Genomic DNA, 22,120 nt, shown 5'->3' with positions numbered 1-22,120 from the left:
TGAAAGATGGCTGAGAGTTGAAGAACCGGTGAACATGCAGTTCGACTTTAAAGTAGTATGGAGTTCTTGCGGATCGAGTTCCTGTAGATTTGTTAGCAACGGGGGATGCAATGGATTCAAATTCCATTAAACAGCAACCATGGTAATGCCTGTGGAATAGACACAATGTGAAAGGAGATCTATGAGCACTTGGAGAAAAGCATCTATAAGATGGTGGTGATGGGTTTTTAACTTTGTAGGCAATTCCCACGAAGTGTAGTGAGATTTTTACAGGGTAGTTTCACCAATGCTTCCCCCAACCCTCCAATTTTTATCCGGGCTTGGTATATGGCTGGGACGTATTCATGTCTAATCATTGTGTGTTCACAGGGCCGATTTGCTTGTTGTGGGAAACGAAAGCCCCCCTTACTTCTGTATGAGATTGGCTAACTCACCTTTCTCGAAAGAGACCAAATAAAGGTTCCTCGTGTCACTGACAGGAATCGAACCCAGGTCTTTCCAACCAAACGGCTTCGTCTATACTGACATCTATGGTGGCTTCATCTGTAAGAGGCTTTTCTGCAATTAATGAATTGTTTTTAATTAACCAAACCGCACTTTTCTGAATAGTATCATGAATCTTTTGGGAAGAATAGGTATACACTGTTCCAAATATGAGAGCAGCATTTCAAGATTTGGAATTTATAGACTATACCACTGGTCGTAAGAGAAGTATACTGCTTGAAAATAAGTTACCGGACAATCCCATGGACAAATTGCATTGTACCATGTAACGAGTCACTAGTTTGCAGCCAGTTTAAATTGGTGGAATAGGATGCTCCAGGCAAGAAGGAAACTGACAGAGTTTGAAAGAGGCATTGTAATTGGATGCCATGTTACAAGTCGATTTGTTTTTGGCAAATTGTTGACAAATTAGGTCATGCCAGTCAACACTGTGATACCCTACTGAGATTGATGGTGAGGATATATGCCCCCTTAAGATTGCTGCAGTCACTGCAACAAAAGGATATCCTACATCTTATTAAGGTTGGCACCATGGTTATTTGTTTCTCACACTATGGTGACCATTGTATTCTTTTGAAGCAAAGTAGACTACGTATGGTTTATATAATGTTCAATTTATCGTACATAACTGAAACGTTTCTCTGGGCATTCTGTTGAATGCTTTGCTAGATCCACAAAACTTAATTACATATCCTTTCCCACGATTTCTCAACTATGTCATAAAGTGAAACTATGATGCAGACAACTATTTGGCCAGAACGTAGCTTGTTTTTCTCCAAATTTCACCTGCACGATTTTACTCAGTGTCTGCTCACCGTGCATAAATATTTTTCCTCTAACCTAAAAATTGCAATATTTCAAAATAACAAGTGTAATTAATTCTATATTTAAACCAAACCTAGTAAAAAAAAAATAAGGCTAAAAGTATACAATAAATTAACCCTACCAGTCCTATTGTATGAAAGTGAAATCTGGATAACAAAACAAAAAGACAAAGATTAATAGCAAGCTGAAGTGAAGTTTATGAGGAAAAACTGCAAAATATATTCTATTTGATGACAAAAGAAATTATGAAAGAATAAAACCAGAAGTAATAAAAAAAATTAAAAAATATAAACATAAACACGCTAACCACTCGACCAGGCTAGCTAAGTGGTTAGCGTATCCACACTCTAGCCAAAATGCTGCAGGTTTGAATCCTGTCATGGTGGGGTCGGCGGTAGATGGCGTTGGTGTAGTTGCTGCATTGACCGAAAGAGGCAGTGTTGTGGAGCGGGTGCCCTTCTTTCAGGTGTCTAATTGGCCCTAAGATCCAAAGAAAATCCTAGGGTAGTTTTCAGCTATGTGGCCAGTAGGAGGAGAAATGACTGTGGAAGAATGATATTGTGGGATAAAAATGGGAATAGAGTGACTGATGCAGAGGACATAGTGGAATTGTTCAATGATCACTTTATTGGAGTATTTCATCCTGAAGGAGTCAGTTTTAATGCTAGAGGGATAGGGCAGGTTCAATGTTTAGAGATACAGGAGGAGAGTGTGTTTCAGATACTGAGAACTCTGGTTGTCAATAAAGCTTTGGGACTGGATGGTATTTCACCACGAGTTTTGAGAGAATGTGCTGGGGAACTGACAGTGTATTTAACCTGGCATTTCGATGAAAGTTTGGCTTTGGCAAAGGTGCCCGGGGAATGGAAGGAAGGTAAGATAGTGCCATTGCATAAGGGTGGTAACAGACTGGAAGTGTCTAATTATAGATCAGTCTATGTGTCATCAGTAGTTGTTAAGATCTTGGAGAAAGTGGTGAGGGACCGTATACAGCATTGGGCAGATGAGGGTAATGTTATCTGTGCCAGTCAACATGGATTTGTGAAGGGGCGCTCTTGTTTTAGCAATATGCTAGCCTTTTATAATAAAGTTACAAGAACATTGGATGAGGGAAAGGCATATACTGCAATTTTCTTAGCCTTAGCAAAGACATTTGACAGGGTGCCACATGATAAGCTGATATTTAAGTTGCAACACATGGGTCTGGATGTCAGATTGGTCAACTGGATTCAGGATTGGCTGTCTGATAGGTATCAGAGAGTTGTGTATGGGGGAGCAGTTTCAAGGAGACAGAGGGTTACAAGTGGGGCCCCACAGGGCTCAGTACTAGGACCTATATTGTTTAACCTTTATATCAATCACATTGTCAGTGGATTGCAAGGGGATATTCAGTTGTTTGCAGATGATGCGAAGCTGGGAAGGATTATTAGTAATAGTGCAGATGTGGTAGCCCTGCAAGAGGATTTGAATAAGTTAGATAGATGGGCAAATGAATGGGGGTATCACTTTAATGCAGCAAAATGTAAGGTCTTGAGGTTTGGGAAACATCGATGGGATGCTGCATACTCTACGGGAGGAGTTATACTGGAGGAAATTGGGGAGACAAGAGATCTGGAGTTGATGATTGATAGAAACCTGAAGTTTAGGGGACATATTGCAAAGGTGGTGAAGGTAACACAGAGGATTGCTACAATTATGAGAAGGACACTGACCTGCAGAGATAAGAGGGTTATCATTCCGTTGTATAAGTCTCTGATCAGACCACACTTGGATTATTGTTCTCAGATTTGGTCCCCAGGATTTGAAGGGGATAAATTAACTGTGGATACAAAGACGGATGACAAAGATGGTTTCAGGACTGTACAAGGATAGTTATGAGAATCGGCTGAGGGAATGTGGACTGCAGAGTTTGGCGGATGGAAGAAGGAGAGGTGATATGATTGAGACTTTTAAACTGTTGAGAGGTGGTTACAGGGTTGACACTGGGGAGTTCGTTTACTTGGTTGAACAGCGGGAAGGAGTGATGACAAGAGGCAATCCCTGGAAGTTACGAAAGGAATCTGTGAGCAAGAGGGTGAGGAGTGGTTTCTTTGCATTGAGCGTGGTTGAACCATGGAATGCATTGCCTGATGGAGTGATGAGGGCGAGAACGGTCAATGAGTTTAAGGAGTGGTATGATAGACTTTGTGTTTCTTAGGGGGGGGGGCCTCCCCTCGATGAGTCTTGACAGACTTTATGTTCTTATGAAGGACCTCCCATGATGAGTCTTTTGACTCCATGGAGGCCTGAATAATAATAATAATAAATGGATGGAACACTAAAATTGAATTTCATATTGAAAAGAGTAACATGTAAGAAAGTTTTAAAGCGAATAAAAGTTGAGCAGCTCTCAGATGTGAACTGTAGACTAAAATACAGAAATATTATTGAAAAGAAAATGAAAGAGTTCGAGAACAGGAATCAAACCTTGGAGATTCAGTGGCAAACTCTGAAGGAAACATTGATTGATTCTGCCAGAGAGGCATGTGGTGAGGTTGTGTGCAAGGATAAAAAAATCAGAATTCCCTGGTGGACACAGGAAGTTAAAGAGGCAGTGAAGGAAAAGAAGAAAGCATATCAAAAGTTCCTGGCAAATAAGTCAGCTTTTACTCTTACAGAATACAGAGACAAATGTAAGAAAGCTAAACAGTGTGTAAAATTAGCTAAACAAAAGTCATGGGAGGACTTTGGCAAGAATATAGAAAATAAATATCAAGAAGGTGGCAAAATATTCTGGAGGTTGTTGAAGAAGCTTAGGAATGGAGGAAAGAGTGCTGTAAAAGGAATTAGAGATGATAAAGGTGAAATGAAAACAGGAGAAAAAGATATCCTTGAAGTATGGAGTAATTACTTTGAAAAACTGCTAAATGAAACAAGCAGTGATGACAGCACAGTGATAAAAAACACTGACGAGGCATGCAGTCAGGAATACATATCCATACTTGAAGTAGAAAAAGCCATCAAAGGCTTGAAATGTGGAAAGGCAGCAGGAGTAGATGATATTCGACCAGAAATGCTGAAGTATGGTGGTATAAGAGTCTTACAGTGGCTGCACTGCATAGTTCAGAAAGCCTGGAAAGAGGGACGAATTCCCGATGATTGGAGTAGAGCTCTCATAGTACCCATATATAAAAAGGGAAATAAAACTGAATGTGAGAATTACAGAGGTATTTCCCTACTGAGTGTTCCTGGCAAGATCTATGCAAGTATACTTGAGAAACGGTTGAGAAGAATTGTGGAAGAAAAGCTTGGTGAAGAACAAGCTGGATTCAGACCAAAAAGAGGCTGTCAGGATCAGATCTTCACTTTACGACAAATAGTCGAGAAAGCATGGGAATATAACAAAGATCTGTATTTAAGTTTTGTCGATTTGGAAAAGGCATATGACAAGGTGCTAAGAGAGAAGCTATTCAATACGCTGCAGTTATATGGTGTCAATGGGGCATTATATCAAGCAATACTTAGTCTTTATTTGAGTTGTGAGTCAGCAGTTAGAATTGAAGGAAGTACAGGAAGATGGTTTAATGTTAAATCTGGTGTGAGACAAGGATGTACATTATCCCCTCTGTTATTCATTATCTATATGGATCATATTATGAAGGAATGTGGAATTAAACCTGATATCAAAATTGGAGATGTTAATGTCAGCTCTTTGCTTTATGCGGATGATGTTATACTTCTAAATAAATCCGCTACAAGTCTGCAAGATTCTCTGACTAAATTGAATAGCTGTTGTAATAGATATGGTATGAAGGTCAGCAATAAAAAGACAAAGACAATGAAAATAGGCAGAATCATTGAAAATGTCAACTGTGTTGTGAATGGAGAACCTGTGGAACAAGTAAAACATTTCAGCTACTTAGGCACAATTTTCACTGAAGATGGTAAACTAAATATAGAAATAGACAACAGAATCAGCAAAGCTGGTATGGTGGGAAGTCAATTGAATAAATTCATATGGAATAAGAAAGAAATTAGTCGGAACACTAAATTAGCTGTATACAAGACTGTGTTCAAACCAATTTTAACTTATGGATTCGAGAGCTGGGTCAGAAGTAAAACACTTGACCAAAGACTGGAGACCGCAGATATGAGAGTCCTGAGAAAGATTAGAGGCGTGAACAGATGGCATCAATGGCAATATCATATTAAAAATGAGGATATTAGGAAAGAACTTGACATTGTCAGCATCCAGGAATGCGTTAGCAGAGCTAATCTCAGATGGTATGGTCACTTAAATAGAATGGGAGAGGAAAGATTAGCAAAACAAGTGTTCTCTGCCAGGTTGGCAGGAAAACGACCCAGAGGAAGACCAAGATATAGGTGGATTGATACGGTACAAAGTGCCTTAGACGATAGAAATATAAGATCTGATAATGTCGGAGTCTTGACAAGTAACAGAATGATTTGGAGGAAAATTGTAGATAGGAAGTTAGTAATGATGTAATTTTTTCATGTAGTACTGTCATATCCTGTACACCCCTTGAGGGTACATGGCAGGAATTTGATGATGATGATGGATGGAACACATTGAAAGAATGAAAACCGAAAGATTACCAAAATAAGCCTTAAATCACAACCCATTAGGAAAAAGAAAACCAGGACGTCCTCTTAAGAGATTCACCGATGACTTCTCAGACCGCAACAAGCGTGATGATTTTATATATATATATATATATATATATATATATATATTTTATATACCAGCAGGGAAAAATACAGTAGTATCAGAGAAAGCAGTGGCTATTAACACGAGACTTGGTTTCCACTTTTTGCTACACACACAAAGTATTTTTATATACTAAGATGAATTCGTTCAAAAACAGAACTAAATCCTGTCCTTATGATTCGTAACGTTTAGATCCGAAAAGAAATAGAGAAACTCAAATTTCATTGTATATTCCATATTCATGGCATATTCCCATAAATAACTACTCCTGATCTAAATAGGGCAATTTTTATTAGCAATTCCATGAGATAACTTAAATCTTCAAACAATAAATACAGCTTCTTATTCAATGCAATTATAGTTACAATTCAAGTTGATGCGCTAAAGTTTTGACTTAGCTACATCTGATTTGCAATGAATGCACCATTTTTTTCTGAATCAATGAGTAGTTTGAAGTGATTTTACTTCTCATTCCCCATCTTTTTCTGCAAATAAAAAGTTTTGTTCATTTTCAGATATTACTATTATTATTCCTGATACCTCCAAGGAGTTCAAAGACTCATCATGGGAGGACACCTACAACTGTCTCAACCACTACACCGAACCTCTACTATGAATCATCTCCATCAACGCCATCCACCTCCACCACAACTAGTATTTTTTGTCTGTAAATTGCATGTGTTCTGAAGGGCCGATTTGTCTGTATGCGGGATGAAAAACCCAAGTTTCCGGGAGAAAAAACCTCCGTATGAGATTGACTAACTCACTTTCGATTGAAATCGTCCAGAGAAAGATTCCTCCCATCGCGACGGGAATCGAACTTAGTCCTATTCCAATCAAAGGGCACAATGTACTGTAGTTCTTCCAATTGCGCTACAGAGACGATTATATATATATAGCGATGTTTTTTTTTTTTTTTTACTGAAACAAATGTAGCCATTAACAAAATTATTTTAAAAATGACAACAACAGCAAAAAAAAAAAAAAATTAATAATTTCATAAGGGGTCTGTTTTAGGTCCATTGTTGTTTAATCTATATGTTAATGTTATTGGTGAAGATTTGGATGGGAATATTCAGTTGTTTGCAGATGATACAAAGTTGAGACAATGCAGAGTTGTGAATGATTGGAATGCCTTGCCTGAGAGGGTGGTGTCTGCATAGAATTTGAGTGTGTTTAAGGCACGGTATGATGAGCTGTGTATGACAAAAAGATCTTCTAGATGAGTCCGACTCCATGGGATCTTGGGATGATGATAAAATTTTTGATCATTCACGAACATCTTCAAATTTAAGTGCTACGAGAGCACAAGCATAAATAACAGATGGATAAAAATTACAGATGTGGCCATCACAAGTTGTAAGGAGTGTAATTTTAACTTTAACTGATGTCCTAGAATGGGTTAGTAATATAAAAACAATAGTAAAAAAAAGCTTGCTACTGTTCTATCATTTCATGTACTGAAGATGCTCATGAACACAATGAATGAAAATTTTATTAATAACATTTCTCATATTAACAATCTGTATTTAAAATAATTTCAGCACTAAGTTCATCTAGGAATTATTAAAAAGAAGTGAACTACCTTTCCTGTTCAAATTCTAGCTTTATTTTTCAACATAATAACAAATGTAACAGAGATCCTGTCAACATGTTTCATTAAAAGCAATGATTGTCATGCAAAGATAAACCTGTTAACATTATCCTATTATTTTTGAATTTTTCAAATATAGTATATAACAATATTTGTTATAATGCAGTACACATTAAGGAGGTATTAATTTATTAATTAAAAGCTAATGGCAGATGCAAATTTAGTCTGTATCCCCCCCCCTCCTTTTCCTGCACTGATGAAGTAGTAGGCATGATTATTTATAGTAGCAATTCATATATATACTTCAGCTACAGTGAAACTAGCCATAGAAGTGGAAAGAAGTTCAATGCCTGAAAATATGACATAATTGTGATGTATATAATAAGAAATCTGATCCACTATCAACGTGGATCAGTAGGTGGGTAAGTTGTCATAAACAAGTTGCTAGTACTCAAAATACTACAGGTATTCAAATACAACTTATTTATTAATTACTGACCATTTATGAAAAACAAAACTACATTAGAGCCTACCAGTTTACGCCTTGAAAAAGCCAGCAAACTGCTTTTTCAAGGTGTAAATTTTTTATGCCTTGAAAAAGTGGAAAAACTGAAAAAGTTTTGTTTTTCGCAAATGGTGAGTAATTAATAAATAAGTTGTATTTGAATTATATAAACGACCAAATACGTTTAGTTTAAATACTACAGGTATGTGAGCATGTCTAATACTGATATTATCAAAGAGTGTAACTATCGCAAATTTGAACACGGTGGAATAAGAAAAATAAGTAAGAATTTCTTTCTTGTAAGAAAGAAGTTCTTACTTATTTAAGTATTTATATAAGAAAGAAAGAAATGTTTTATGAAAAATTCACAACAGCAAATTAGTACATATAATTAGTAATGCATATTATATTATAGAGCTAATACCTAAGCACTTCTAAGCCATATGTTTGTCATAACGTTATGTCATGAGTCATAACGAAGTTTATGGATCAGAGACAAGGTTGAAATAATTAGCCATTAATATATCAGCAATAGTTATATAAAAAGAAGAACATACTTTGGAAGCTCATAGTTAATGAGGATAATTCACATAGACTTTTGATGTTTTTTGTCAGGAGTTTTTATGATAATAAGAGGGATCATAAGGAAGTCACATCGGAACCTGAAGTTAATGGTGTTTTGGCTTTTCGAGATATGAAACTTACTAGAACAATGGATGGTCCCATTGTTTAGAAAGGATACATAATCAACATAGTAATGAAGATAACTCAAACTCCACAGCCTACATCTCCTTATCACATATAAGTTCTCTTTCTCCTAAACTGGCCAAAAATCCTGAAGAAATTTAATATTAAAACATATTTCTCCACCTTTCCAAAACTCTGATCTTGCCTCAGTCAACCTAAAGTAAAACACAACCTTCTTCAGTTCCCAGGAGTATACAAAATAATTTGCAGTTGCAACAAACCATATTATGGTTTGTTGTTCTTGGTTTGTGTTCCTTCTCTCTTCTGGAGAGAGAAGTCCATCTCTCTCCAGAAGAACACCAACATGACATTTCTTAAAACAGAACCCGTGCTAATGCCCTATCCAGCCAAGTTTTATTCTCTGCTAATACCAATGTTGAAGGATGACAACATCAATTAGACTGGAACTTAACTTCAAACATCCATAAATGCTCCGATGAATTAGAGAGACTTGGAATCCTGACCCTGCCCATCTAAACAGCAATCTCAGTTACAGCCTACCCGATTCATATAACGCTGTAATCCAGTTTTGGCGTACTCGTAATATCATTCACATGCAAAGTGTGCATATTAGAACTCACATGCATATTAGAACTAACAATTGTACTTAATTTTAAACAGAACTACTACTTGTTCTAAACTCTGTGTTTGTCTAAAGTACAATATATTTTTAAGATGTTGTTTTCTCCATGGTACTGTATTCACCTAATGAAGTTGGCATTTCCGATGAAACTAGTAGTGAAACTTTATTAAATCTCTTATATTTTTTCTCGGTGTTTAAGTCACTTAATAATTATAAACATATATATATATTATCCAAAGAAGCATTATTTTCTGATAATGATATTTTTTACTCTGAACTGGAACAATTTACTGGAGTGAAAAAAATTTTGCATCTTTGGATTAAAATCCTACTAGAACCTAAACATCAACTGTTTTGGTAGGATAAAAATATATTTACAAAAAAATATTTCATTACACTCCAGAATAATTGTCTGTGGATCCAAAAGGATTCGTTCTTCATTTCAACCTCTGTTTTAAACACGAAAAACGTTTAAATATTGTATTGGTTTTTATATTAGGTATATATTTCTTTAAATCATAAAGATCAAATTGGTGTGTACATTTTCATTATACAAATTGTCAGGTTGTGCATTCGTTTTAATATTTCATTTCAACCTTCTATTTATTCTTAATTATTTTCCTTGTGATTTTCTTTATTATCATAAAAATTCCTGACAGACAATCCAAAAGTCAATATGAATTACTCATTTACCACAAGTTTCAAATTTAGGTTCTATAAATTCTTTGCTTATATTACTGGTTAATTATTTTAGCTTTATCTGCAGTCCACAAAATTTTAGTAATAATACCCATTCTAAGTTGGCTAGAGGGTAGGTAGGCTGCATAAGGACAATGCTCAATAATGCATTAAGCATTGCCAATTCATTTATATGCAATTAAATATGAGTAACATGAACATAAGGTTCAGAAAATTATAAACAGGAAAAAAAAGTTCAAGCTAAAATATACATGGATACACACACAGAAATTTTCATCAATCAACTGAAATTTAGTGATTTTATCATGATTGCAGCATTTCTGGTAACAATTTTCAAATTAAAACATTAGGACAGCAAAAAATTAAAACCTACACTATTTTGATTTTAGTTCTGGATAGGAAGTTTTTAAAAAAATCATTCTTTACAACAATACAAAGAATATTTTTGCATTACCTTTTATAGTAAAAGTATCGGAAACCTCTTGAAAACTGACATCAGATATAATTCAATCATGCCGGCAATGAACTCTTCACTACTTATTTGCTGTAATCAACCATAAGTATTCAGTATCTGTCAATTTTTAATATTCATTCTTAAGATATCTTGAAATATATTAAGTTTTATTTTCCAAATTGTATGAGACAAATAAAACTATTATAATACGCCAATTAATTAACTGAAACATCTGTTCATTTCCCAATTAGTAATTAATCAAATCCTTCATCATACAATTTCTGAATTAAAATAATAAATCAGAATCAAAGCTAGAATGTAACACATGTGTACCCTCAAAATACATAATGCTCCATTTTTATTACTAGATGTAATGGCAAAGTCTACAATGAACTACAAACTTTACTACTATATTTATCTCTTCCCTTAAAAATTTAGCATTTTTGCTGAGGAGGAATGATAAACTAAAAATGTTTATTGTAATTTTCAAATTACATAATTCTAATAAATAGAAATTTTCGATGAGAAGGTTAACATATGAAAAAACAACAACAACAATACTACTAAATAAAAACCGATCATTGGTTTGATAATTCACGGTATAGAAACTTTAGTTTTCTTAGTTAAGTATCAGATATATTCAAACAAGCCAAAAAGTAAACGAAATTTGATTCACTGCATTCCTTTTTTCTTTAATATAATTTTAGCATGATATTTAATCTGAATTAAATTTAATCCTTGAATATTATATAATAATAAAAATGAACTTCACATTTAAGCATTTCCTGGTGTTCCAAGAAATCAGACAAATAATGAGAACACCTTGATACAATTAATGGTTTTTTTTTTTAAATATGACTCCCACTCATGAAAGACTATAAACCACTTGCAAATTAGCCACAGGTTGACTAAGAGAGAATCCAGGAATCCTTCTCTATGGCTTCCAATAAGCAGAGTGGCAGTTTCATGATGGATAATAAAATTCATTTTCCACCTAAATTATTCAAAAAAGAAAAATGCAGCTGGAAAATATAACAACTGAATAGTTTATTTACAATTATAATCAAGTATCAAATTTGGTTTTAATAACTATTTCTGTATCAAGAAATTCTGTGAAAAACAAATATGAAAATTTATTTTACTACTACAAAAAAGCACAAAGCCATTTAAAGTAGTTAAATTTCTTGCTGAAGCTTCTAAAATTTTTGAAATTAGCAAGTGCTTTTCGCATATTTCAGGTGATTCTATGCATAATGATATCTAAATAAAAAATTTCAAAAGCAATGATACAGAATATTTTCACAGTATTTAAATCTTGCTGTTATACCATTCTATATACAAAATGCTGACTATATGAAATATATGTGACATTACCATGCAGAAAAAAAAAATTAAGAAATAGATAAGATGGAATTAGAAAGAAGAAGATATATATAAATATACAAATATGGAAATGAGGCACTAACAGTCAAAACCAACCATAAAAAATGTATGTATATATATACAAAAGTATTTGCACAAGATACTTTTAATTTCAGGTGAATGATAAACAGTAAAATTATGCTGTTTTGTCTCACTAAACTGATATTATCTATCTACAAAATCAGAAATTTACTGTAACTTGTGCAACTACCTTCTCTTGTTCATAGAAGTAATGAGCACATAAGTCTTTAATTTTTGATTACTAAATGCATAGAATTCTTTCTTTTTCCTGTACAAAGCTTGGTCCATAATCATTAACAACTTTTAAAAAGTCAATCCCTGGAATATTCAGTCTAAAGAGGAAAATGTATTACTCTAAAATGAAAATTTCTGAGCAACACTGAAAAAAAAATGTTATTTTGAAAACTTATTTTTCCCTATCTTTTAAAGATTTATAATTCTTTGATACATTCTGAAACAATTCCTTCATATGTTTGTCTAAGTTGGTACAATCATGGAGGGATTCTCTAACGACATCCAAGAAGACGGACGGCCAAACATGGTGAAAGACTAGACGTTTCTTCATGGTTTCATTTACACAGTTCAGACTCCTTTCCAATGTGGATTTTGCTGTAATCTTGTAACTTGGCAGTGTGAACTGAAAGCATACAATAGAAATATTTTAACTATATTTTACTATATTAATTATACTTTAAAGAAATTATTAACATCACATAATTCATGTCAGAGCAGGGCCAGTACTTGCTTGAGTATTCCAATTATTCTGAAAATATCTGCATAACTAAGTATTTAAAGAAAGTTTTAAAATGATTAGTACTTATTAGTGCTTTGAGCACCTACTGGAATTTGTACACTGCACATCCCATGAATGAATCACATTGTTTGCTTAGTTTACTACTGAACCTGGATACTGAATAAAAGAATTATAAAATAATTTGTATTTTTTTAGATTTAAATTTATTGATATTTTATACAGCAGGGGTCGGCAACCTTTTCAGACTCGTGGGCCACATTCAACTTTTATTTTTAATAACCAGGCCACAAGCGTTTAATTAAGTGAAAATAGTACGTGAAAAAAATATTTGAGTAATCAATTTTTATTATGAAAAATTATTATCACGTAAAAACAATGTAATATATATTATGCATCAAAATATGTGTCTCCCTGTTTTTTTGGCAAGCATCGATAAAATTTTTGGATATTTCCTAATGAAAATGCATTCTTTAATGTGCGCCAAAATCTTGGTTGTAGCCGGATGAAGTCGCCTTTGCTATCCCCACTCATGATGACTAACAAGGTTGACTTGCACCAAGTTGCATGGCAATATCAAGAAGTATATTTTTAATTTATTATTCATATTATAAAATGTATTAATTAAATAATTCAACATACAGGACACATGTCATGTAAGTATGGTCAAAATACTTATGGGCTGCCGACCTCTGTTATAGAGTATCTACTTTTAAAACCAATTTAAATGAAAGTATTTTCACTTCTTATACTACAGGAATTAAAAGTATATTTCCTTTCTTGCTTCAAGTACATGCACTCAAAGCAAGCAAGTATGGATTATTAAAGAAACTGTTTCTTTCTAATGATTTTGCTTGATACTGAGCATTTTTCACAGTATTTGTCCAGAATTGTTATAAGCCATTTTCTAGCACTTCCATGTTTGCATTTTTGAATGTGAAAGAGATTCTAAATCACTTTCACATTGTTTCAGGCAAGAAATCTAATCTAGATTTCTCCTATTGTTACTCACTATTAATAATTATATTTCAACCAAATTATAATTTGATGAAAGTCACACACACACATATATATATATTTTTCCAAATATTAGTAAGTTTAACCAGAGAAAAACATTATTTTTAAGAGGCTTATCCAAATGTTTCATTTTATTCTCGACAAAGTCTCTTGCAGAGACTAATTATTATTATGCGACATCTCCATGGAGTCCAAAGATGCATTGAGGGAGGGCATCTACTCCACAACTCTCCATCTCCACCACATTATCTACCCCAATGCATGAAAGAGCAGAAAGTTACAAGTGGGGCTCCACAGGCTCTGTAAAATTAAAGATCAGTAAATCTTTCTATTTACTGTTGGAAGTTTTTCACTTGGTTGGAAACAATAGGAGAGACGGAATGAGAGAGAGGTATGGGAGTGCTAGAAGAGGAGAGAATGGAAACAGTAGGCGAGAGGGAATGAGAGAGAGGTCTGGGAATGAAAGAAGAGGAGAAAATGGAAACAATAGGAGAGAGGAAATGGTAAGAGGTATAACGTATAGTGACTTAACGATCCGTGGTGTTCAAGATAGAATGCGTGAGGAGTGTTTGCCAGGAGGAATGACAGAAAGTGTGGCTTTGGCAGTTAAGAGAAGTGAAAGGGTGGATGCGATGATTGTGAAGGTGGGAACAAATGACTTGAGTGGTGGTGTAATTAGGGCAGCGAGAGATATGAGATTCTTGCTTGAGGTAGTACGAAAAAGACACAGAGAGGAAAGATAGTGTGTGTGTTGCCTAGGTAAGATAATGATGAGCTGAGTAGAAGCACGGTAATATTGAATGACATAATAGCTAGAATGTGTGAAAAGAGAGGACTGGAATATGTGGATGCTTGGAGTGCGTTTGAGAGCAGAGAGGAATTGTATGCGAGAGACTGCCTGCATTTGAATGAGGAAGGACATAGGCATCTGGAGAGATTGCTGTTCTGAACGAGTCAGTGCGTCCCAGGGAGGATGGAAGCAGGGGTGGCCTCTTGTGGGAATGGGTACTTGGAAGAAGAGAGACGACATCAGGTAACGCTGAGCCCAGTGCAGTCTAGAGGGGATAATGCTGGGTATAGAAACAATGGAAATTTTATGCTTAATACTAATACCAGGAGTATTCAGAATAAAGGAGAGGAATTGGTGGCACTGATAGCAACAGCCTGGGCAAAGATTATTTGGATCACCGAGACGCGGTTGACAGAAGAAGATATAATAACAGGAATAGAAGTTGCTTTTTTGAATAGAAGGAATAGATTTTTTGGCAGGATAGGAAGGGAAAGCGTGGTGGTGGAGTACTGTTTATGATAAGCGACGACCTATGTCCTCAAAGAGTGGAGGCTTTCGAAGGCTGTGACACTAATGATTTTGAAAGCGTATGATGTGAGGTGGAGGTGGGCAAGACAGGACATTTTGTGAGGTATTGCTACAGACCCAGGAGCACAGAGGTTGGGGACCAGGAAATGTTTAGACAGCTGAGCGTGGCAAGTGCAAGAAGAATGATTGTTATGGGAGATTTTAACTACAGTAGTATAAACTGGGGAGAGGAATAGGCATGTAGCAATAAGGGAATGGAATTTCTAGAATTCTTGAGGGACAAATGTCATGGGCAACATGTAATAGAGGGAACAAGAGGTTCAAGAGTTTTGGATTTGGTTATAGCATCAGAAGAGTTGATAATAACTGAGATGACATCTCTCCCACCAGTTGGAGAGAGTAACCATATGGTTTTGACTTGGAAAATGAATAAACATGCAGGAGTATCTAAGTGAAGGGAACGTATGTGGAATTATAAGACAGGTGATTATAATAGTCTAAGATGTCAACTTGGGAAAGTTTCATGGAGGGAGGAATTAGAAGACTGGGATATCATTAGTGCATGGGAAATGATGAAAGAATATTTGTTAGCAGCAATGGTAAGTTGTATACCACGAGTGAACAAGAGGACACAATTTGGAATAAAGTGGATGACAAACAATAATAAACAGGAATTGCATACAAAAAAGAGGCTATGGAAGAGATATAAAGAGACAGTTGAAGAGAAGATGCATGAAGAGTATAAGACACAAGCCAGAAGAGTGACTAGTATGGTAAGGAAGACGAAACTGGAATATGAGAGGAGATTGGCCCAAAGATCCAAAGAAAATCCCAGGGAATTTTTTAGATATGTGGCCAGTAGGAGAAGAAATGACTGTGGAAGAATGATATTGTGGGATAAAAATGGGAATAGAGTGATTGATACAGAGGACATTGTGGAATTGTTCAATGAACACTTTATTAGAGTATTTCATCCTGAAGGAGTCAGTTTTAATGCTAGAGGGATTGGGCAGGTTCGAGGTTTAGAGTTTCAGGAGGAGAATGTGTTCCAAATACTGAGTACTAAAGATGTGGGACTGGATGGTATTTCACCATGAGTTTTGAGAGAATGTGCTAGGGAACTGAAAGTGCCTTCGACCTGGCTTTTCAATGAAAGTCTGGCTGTGGGAAAGGTGCCCATGGAATGGAAGAAAGGTAAGATAGTGCCATTGCATAAGGGCAGTAGCAGACTGGAAGTGTCTAATTATAGGCCAGTTTGTGTGTCATCAGTAGTAAGTAAGATCTTAGAGAAAGTAGTGAAGGACCATATACAGCATTGCGCAAATGAGGGTAATGTTATCTGTGAGAGTCAACATGGATTTGTGAAGGGGCACTCTTGTTTTAGCAACATGCTAGTCTTTTATGATAAAGTTACAAGAGCATTAGATGAGGGAAAGGCATATACTGCCATTTTCTTAGACTTAGTGAAGGCATTTGACAGGGTGCCACATGATAAGCTCATATTCAAGTTGCAGCACATGGGTCTGGATGTCAGATTGGTCAACTGGATTCAGGATTGGCTGTCCGATAGGTATCAGAGAGTTGTGTATAATGGGTCAATTTCAAGGAAGCAGAGGGTTACAAGTGGGGTTCCACAGGGTTCAGTACTGGGACATATATTGTTTAACTTTTATATCAATGACATTGTCAGTGGACTGCAAGGGGATATTGCAAGTTGTTTGCGGATGATGCAAAGCTGGGAAGGAACATTAGTAATAGTGCAGATGCAGCAGCCCTGCAAGAGGATTTGAATAAGATAGATAGGTGGGCAAATGAATGGGGGGTCGGTTTAATGCAGCAAAATGTAAGGTCTTGAGGTTTGGGACACATCGATGGGACGCTGCATACTCTATGGGAGGAGTTAAATTGGAGGAAGTAGGAGAGACAAGAGATCTGGATTTGATGATTGATAGAAACCTGAAATTTAGAGGACATGTTGCAAAGGTGGTGAAGGTAACACAAAGGATTGCTGCAATAATGAGAAGGATGCTGACCTGCAGAGATAAAACAGTTATCAATCCGTTGTATAAGACCCTGATCAGACCACACTTAGACTATTGTTCTCAGATTTGGTCCCCAGGATTTGAAGGGGATAAATTAAGTGTGGAAAGGGTACAAAGGCAGATAACAAAGATGGTTTCAGGACTGTACAAGCATAGTTATGAGGATCGGCTGAGGGAATGTGGACTGCAGAGTTTGGTGAATAGAAGAAGGGGAGGTGATATGATTGAGAATTTTAAACTGTTGAGAGGTGGTTACAGGGTTGACACTGGGGAGTTCTTTAGCTTGGTTGAACAGCAGGAAGGAGTGATGACAAGAGGCCATCCCTGGAAGTTACGAAAGGAATCTGTGAGCAAGAGGGTGAGGAGTGGTTGAACCATGGAATGCATTGCCTGATGGAGTGGTGAGATCGAGAACTGTCAATGAGTTTAAGGAGTGGTATGATAGACTTTGTGTTTCTTAGGGAGGGGGCCTCCCCCTCGATCAGTCTTGACAGACTTTATGTTCTTAGGAAGGACCTCCCACGATGAGTCTTTTGACTCCATGGAGGCCTGAATAATAATAATAATAATAATAATACTATGAATTAAAGATGCTAAGACATTATATTCTTGGTTTAATGCTTTATCCAAGTGCAAGCAAGCAAATAAACTTTGTACGTGAAGTTTCTTGATGACTAAGCTGCTTGTATATATAAAGGCTAATGACTTAGCATCGATTCCCCCACAATGCAAAGTATCCCCCATTTGGACATGTATAATGTCATGCATTATGGGAAGGACCACTACCCAAGACCGGTTAAGACCTTTACTGAGGTTTCATTGGTATCTCTTCTGGGTCTGTTTGCCTCCCACTGATGAGAACCTCAATAAAGGTTGAAACTAGTCTGGTAGTGGCCCTTCTCATAATCCATAGTATTATACATGCCTGAAAGGAATTGTGCTTTACATTATGGGATACCGTGGCAACTGATGTGAAGTCATCCTCTATATACAAGTAGCCCAGTCATGAAGATACTTCATGTACAAACTTTGTTTCCTGACACTTGGATAAAGGACTAAACCAAGAATTTAATTTCTTGGAATCTACTTACTGATTCATTTTGTTTTAAAAGGGTGTGTGTTGAAATGTGTCAGCTTTGCCATTTTATTAAAATAGTGTGTGCGTGTGTGCACACGATTGCCTACATCTATTAAAAACCTCATAGGTTATATGTTAGATTTGTACCACGAGTATGATTTATATATTTCTGGCTTCTTTCCAATATATTCATCTACAATGAAAACAATTCTAGTTTACCCCAAACTATTTATAATTCATATATATTGTATTCACTTATCTTTATCTCTAAAATAAGACAAGAGAAATTTTTATTATTATTATTATTATTATGTGACACCTCCAGGAAGTCTAAAGACTCATCGAGGGAGAGTGTGCCAACAGCATCTAATGATTGAGCCACTTCCAACTATTAACCACGCTCAAACTTACTTAACTTTTTGCATGAGCCATTAGTATCAGACGCTCTACCAATTGACCAACCTTTCCAGTAAGTTATTTTTAAGGTAAGTATTATTTCAAATGGTTGTGGTCTCCATAATTTGTCTGAAATGAATGTGCATACTTTTGTTTGCTCATACTTGAGAAAAATAAGAATAAAAAATAAGAAAATATAACTAACTAACTATTACTGTAACACAAAAGACACAATGTTTAATTAAGTAACTATACACACATAATTATTTACATAAATAAAATTGTAACAGATACACTTTCTCTCTCACACATTTGATTGAAGGAATTAAAAAAAGCCTGCAACAAAGACATATTTATTTCCTGAAACTGCTATTTAAGTTTGCGCTATTCGATTTGATGATTTTTTTTGTAAATTGTTGTGTATTTGTTTAATATTTAGTGAGGATTTTACAATCTCAGCATTGTCTCCATGTGTAGCGATTATATTCAACACTGTACCCACCAGTTTCAGTAACAGTCTCCCCCATTTGACTATGCTATTCATAACCTAGTTGAAGATTTTACAGCTTGCTATGCATGAAGTATGAACACATCCCTTTGTTAATGTGGCAGATGTGAGACACTGGAAGACACTAGTGTTTCCATCTCGTGATATAACGACGGTGCAGATAGTGGCTTTGGAAATGGGTGATTTTAAATATGCAGATGCCAGTAGTGTGTTGGAGGATGGAGAGAATGTTAAAGACCTAAATCTATATATAGATTTAGCCTTGGGTAGTTTAGCAGACAAAGATGGTTTGTCTCATGTCCATAATTGTGTGTGTGAATGGCAAGTGAAAGCAGAATGTGTGAAGAGAGAACAGAAGTGCTGAGAAAGAACATGGAAAGGATGAGGAGGATGAACAAAGATCTTTGCGGGATAGAGAGGTTGGCTAGTGTGAAAGGAACGAAAGTAGGTGCAAAAAAACAGCATCAGAGAGCAAGATGAGAAAATGGGTGAGACAGTGGAAGAGAGGAAATTTCAGAAAGATGAGAGTGTGTGGAAGCAAGGCAGGAAAGTGGGAGAGCAAGGAGAGAGTGAGAGAGAGATTGCAAATTGTAAGAGTTAGAGATCAGCGAAAGAAGGATGAATGAATCTATGTGGAGTGTCACATATGGAGATTTGATGATTCAGGGTGTACAGAGTAGAAGTTGCATAACAGTGTGGAGAAAGAAGTAATTTTTTCATAGTGAATGGAATGCATTACGGGAACATCCCATTAATGCAGGGAGTGCTAAGGATTTTAAGATTCAGTATGATAAATATGTTGTCAGTTGAATGAACCTCTGTGGAGGGTGTAATAATAATAATAAAGGGAATGTCAGAAAAGTTACAAGTATTAAAAGGAAAGCCAAGTCAAAGGATAAAGAAAAATTGAAATGGTGCATACAACATGGAGCAGTAACACTACTACACTGAATGAAAATATGGACATCAGAGGAGATTTTGTTGTAACAGCTCCTCTATTACACCAGAGGAGCTGTTGCACAACCTGGACAAAATGGTAATAGGGTTCTATGGAATATCAGAATGTGTGCTAAAGGAATGTTCAGCTGAAGTGCTTAGGCTCTTGACTTCATATAATTTGAGTCTTAGCTCAGGTAATATCTCACAGGAAAAGTAAGAATGTGTGATAAGTCCCACTGTACTAGGGTGGTAAAAAAACATGTAACTACTGACCTATCAGTTTCTCAAGTGGTGGTGGTGTGAAGATTTTAGAAACATTGGTAAGGACTTGGCTGATAGACAAGCTACACTTTGAAAGGAACAGCATGAGTTTATCAAAGAGAGGTCATGTCTGAGTAATTTGTTTATATTTTATAATAATGGAATTAGGATGATGGAAGTTTATTTTGCACTTGGTTAGACTATAATAAATTTTGTTTAATCCTTTATCCAAGTGTAAGCAAACAAGGTTTGCACCTGAAAATATCTTCAGGACTGAGGTAGGGTAGTGCAACACCAGGAAACTCTGAGCAAAGGTGGATCAAGTTCTCATCACTCCTTGTCTCGGTATCCCCCACAATACAAAGCACATCTCCTTGCGGACATGTATACTGCTATGCATTAAGGGAAGGGCCACTACCCAGACCGGTTTCGATCTTTATTGAGGTCTCGTCAGTGGGAGGCAGACCAAAACATGGAGATACTAAGGCAGAAGCAATAGGAGAGGTCATATTTACCTATACGAGTTGCCAACAGGTGTACTACCACCTTATTATTGAATTACTCTGGATTTAGAGAAAGATGTTGGAAGTTTATTTTGCACTTGGTTAGACTATAATAAATTTAGTTTAATCCTTTATCCAAGTGTAAGTAAACAAGGTTTGAGCCTGAAAATATCTTCAGGACTGAGGTAAGGTAGTGCAACACCAGGCAACTCTGAGCAAAGGTGGACCAAGCTCTCATCACTCCTTGGGAGATACTGAGACAAGGAGTGATGAGAGCTTGGTTCACCTTTGCTCAGAGTTGCCTGGTGTTGCACTAACTTACCTCAGTCCTGAAGATATTTTCAGGCACAAACCTTGTTTGTTTACACTTGGATAAAGGATTAAACGAAATTTATTATAATCTTATAGATGAGAGTTGGATAAAGGGAATGCTGTTATACTATGATATACTATGATGCTGTTGGACTTTGCTAAGGCATTTGACATGATACAAGATACAAAAGGCTATTACATAAATTAGAGGATATTGGAAAGTAAACTACTGACTTGAATAAAAGGGTGGCTGATAGACAGTTATCAGAAAGTTAAATATGGGGGATTTGTATTTTTAATTGTTGATTTTGTTTTTATTTCAGTTTAGTTAAGAAATTCTACAGATGTGTAGTGGATTTATTTAGTAGTATAATACCAGTGCATAAAGTAAAGAGCTGAGTTCAATATTCCCACTGCTGATATCAGACCTAATGTCACTTTCCTTCATAGTGCCATATGGATAATATAGATGATAACAGAGGAGACAATGTATACTCTTTTCTCACTCCTGATTTTACATTGAGCTGTTTCCCTGTACCTTCTTCAATTCTACTCACAATTCAGATATAGACTATATATTGCTCAATATAATATCCCATTTACACCATGTAATTGTAGGATTTTAAACAGCTTTGCTCTTGGCACCCTGTCATAAGCCTTTTCCAAATCTACAAAACTTTAATACAGATTCTTGTTATACTCCAATAATTTCTAAACTACATGTTTTAAAGTGAAAATCTGAACTTTGCTTGTTCATCAGAAGCTCAAGTGTAGAGAATGAAATGAGAGAAGACTTAATGGCGAGCGAGCAAGCAAGAGGTATATGAGGAGTTAAGTAAGCTGGAAAGAAAGAAGTGAAGTGAACAAAACTTTTGTTCCACTTCACAAAGGTGGTGATAAGGCTAAGGTAACAAATTATAGGCTGACTACCCA

At 35.8% G+C, this 22,120-nt stretch overlaps 1 protein-coding gene across 3 annotated transcripts in view; it reads right to left on the bottom strand.

Moving 5' to 3' along the window:
* Positions 1–7,583: 7,583 nt before the first annotated feature.
* LOC150099834 (leucine-rich repeat-containing protein 49-like) overlaps positions 7,584–22,120 on the bottom strand; it is an 853,241-nt gene continuing 838,704 nt past the window's right edge. For all 3 annotated transcript variants that reach the window (XM_090403687.1, XM_090403689.1, XM_090403688.1), the window contains one exon: positions 7,584–12,699. In XM_090403687.1, coding sequence (XP_090259813.1) covers positions 12,469–12,699 — 231 coding nt within the window. In that variant the 3' untranslated portion in view covers positions 7,584–12,468. The remainder of the gene's footprint in view (positions 12,700–22,120) is intronic.

The sequence above is a fragment of the Typopeltis vanoorti genome, chromosome 14, assembly GCF_054136105.1.
Source record: "Typopeltis vanoorti isolate ZY-2024b chromosome 14, IOZ_Tvanoo_1.0, whole genome shotgun sequence".
NCBI classification, from domain to species: Eukaryota; Metazoa; Arthropoda; class Arachnida; order Uropygi; family Thelyphonidae; genus Typopeltis; species Typopeltis vanoorti.
This window is presented reverse-complemented; position numbering and strand designations above follow the sequence as displayed.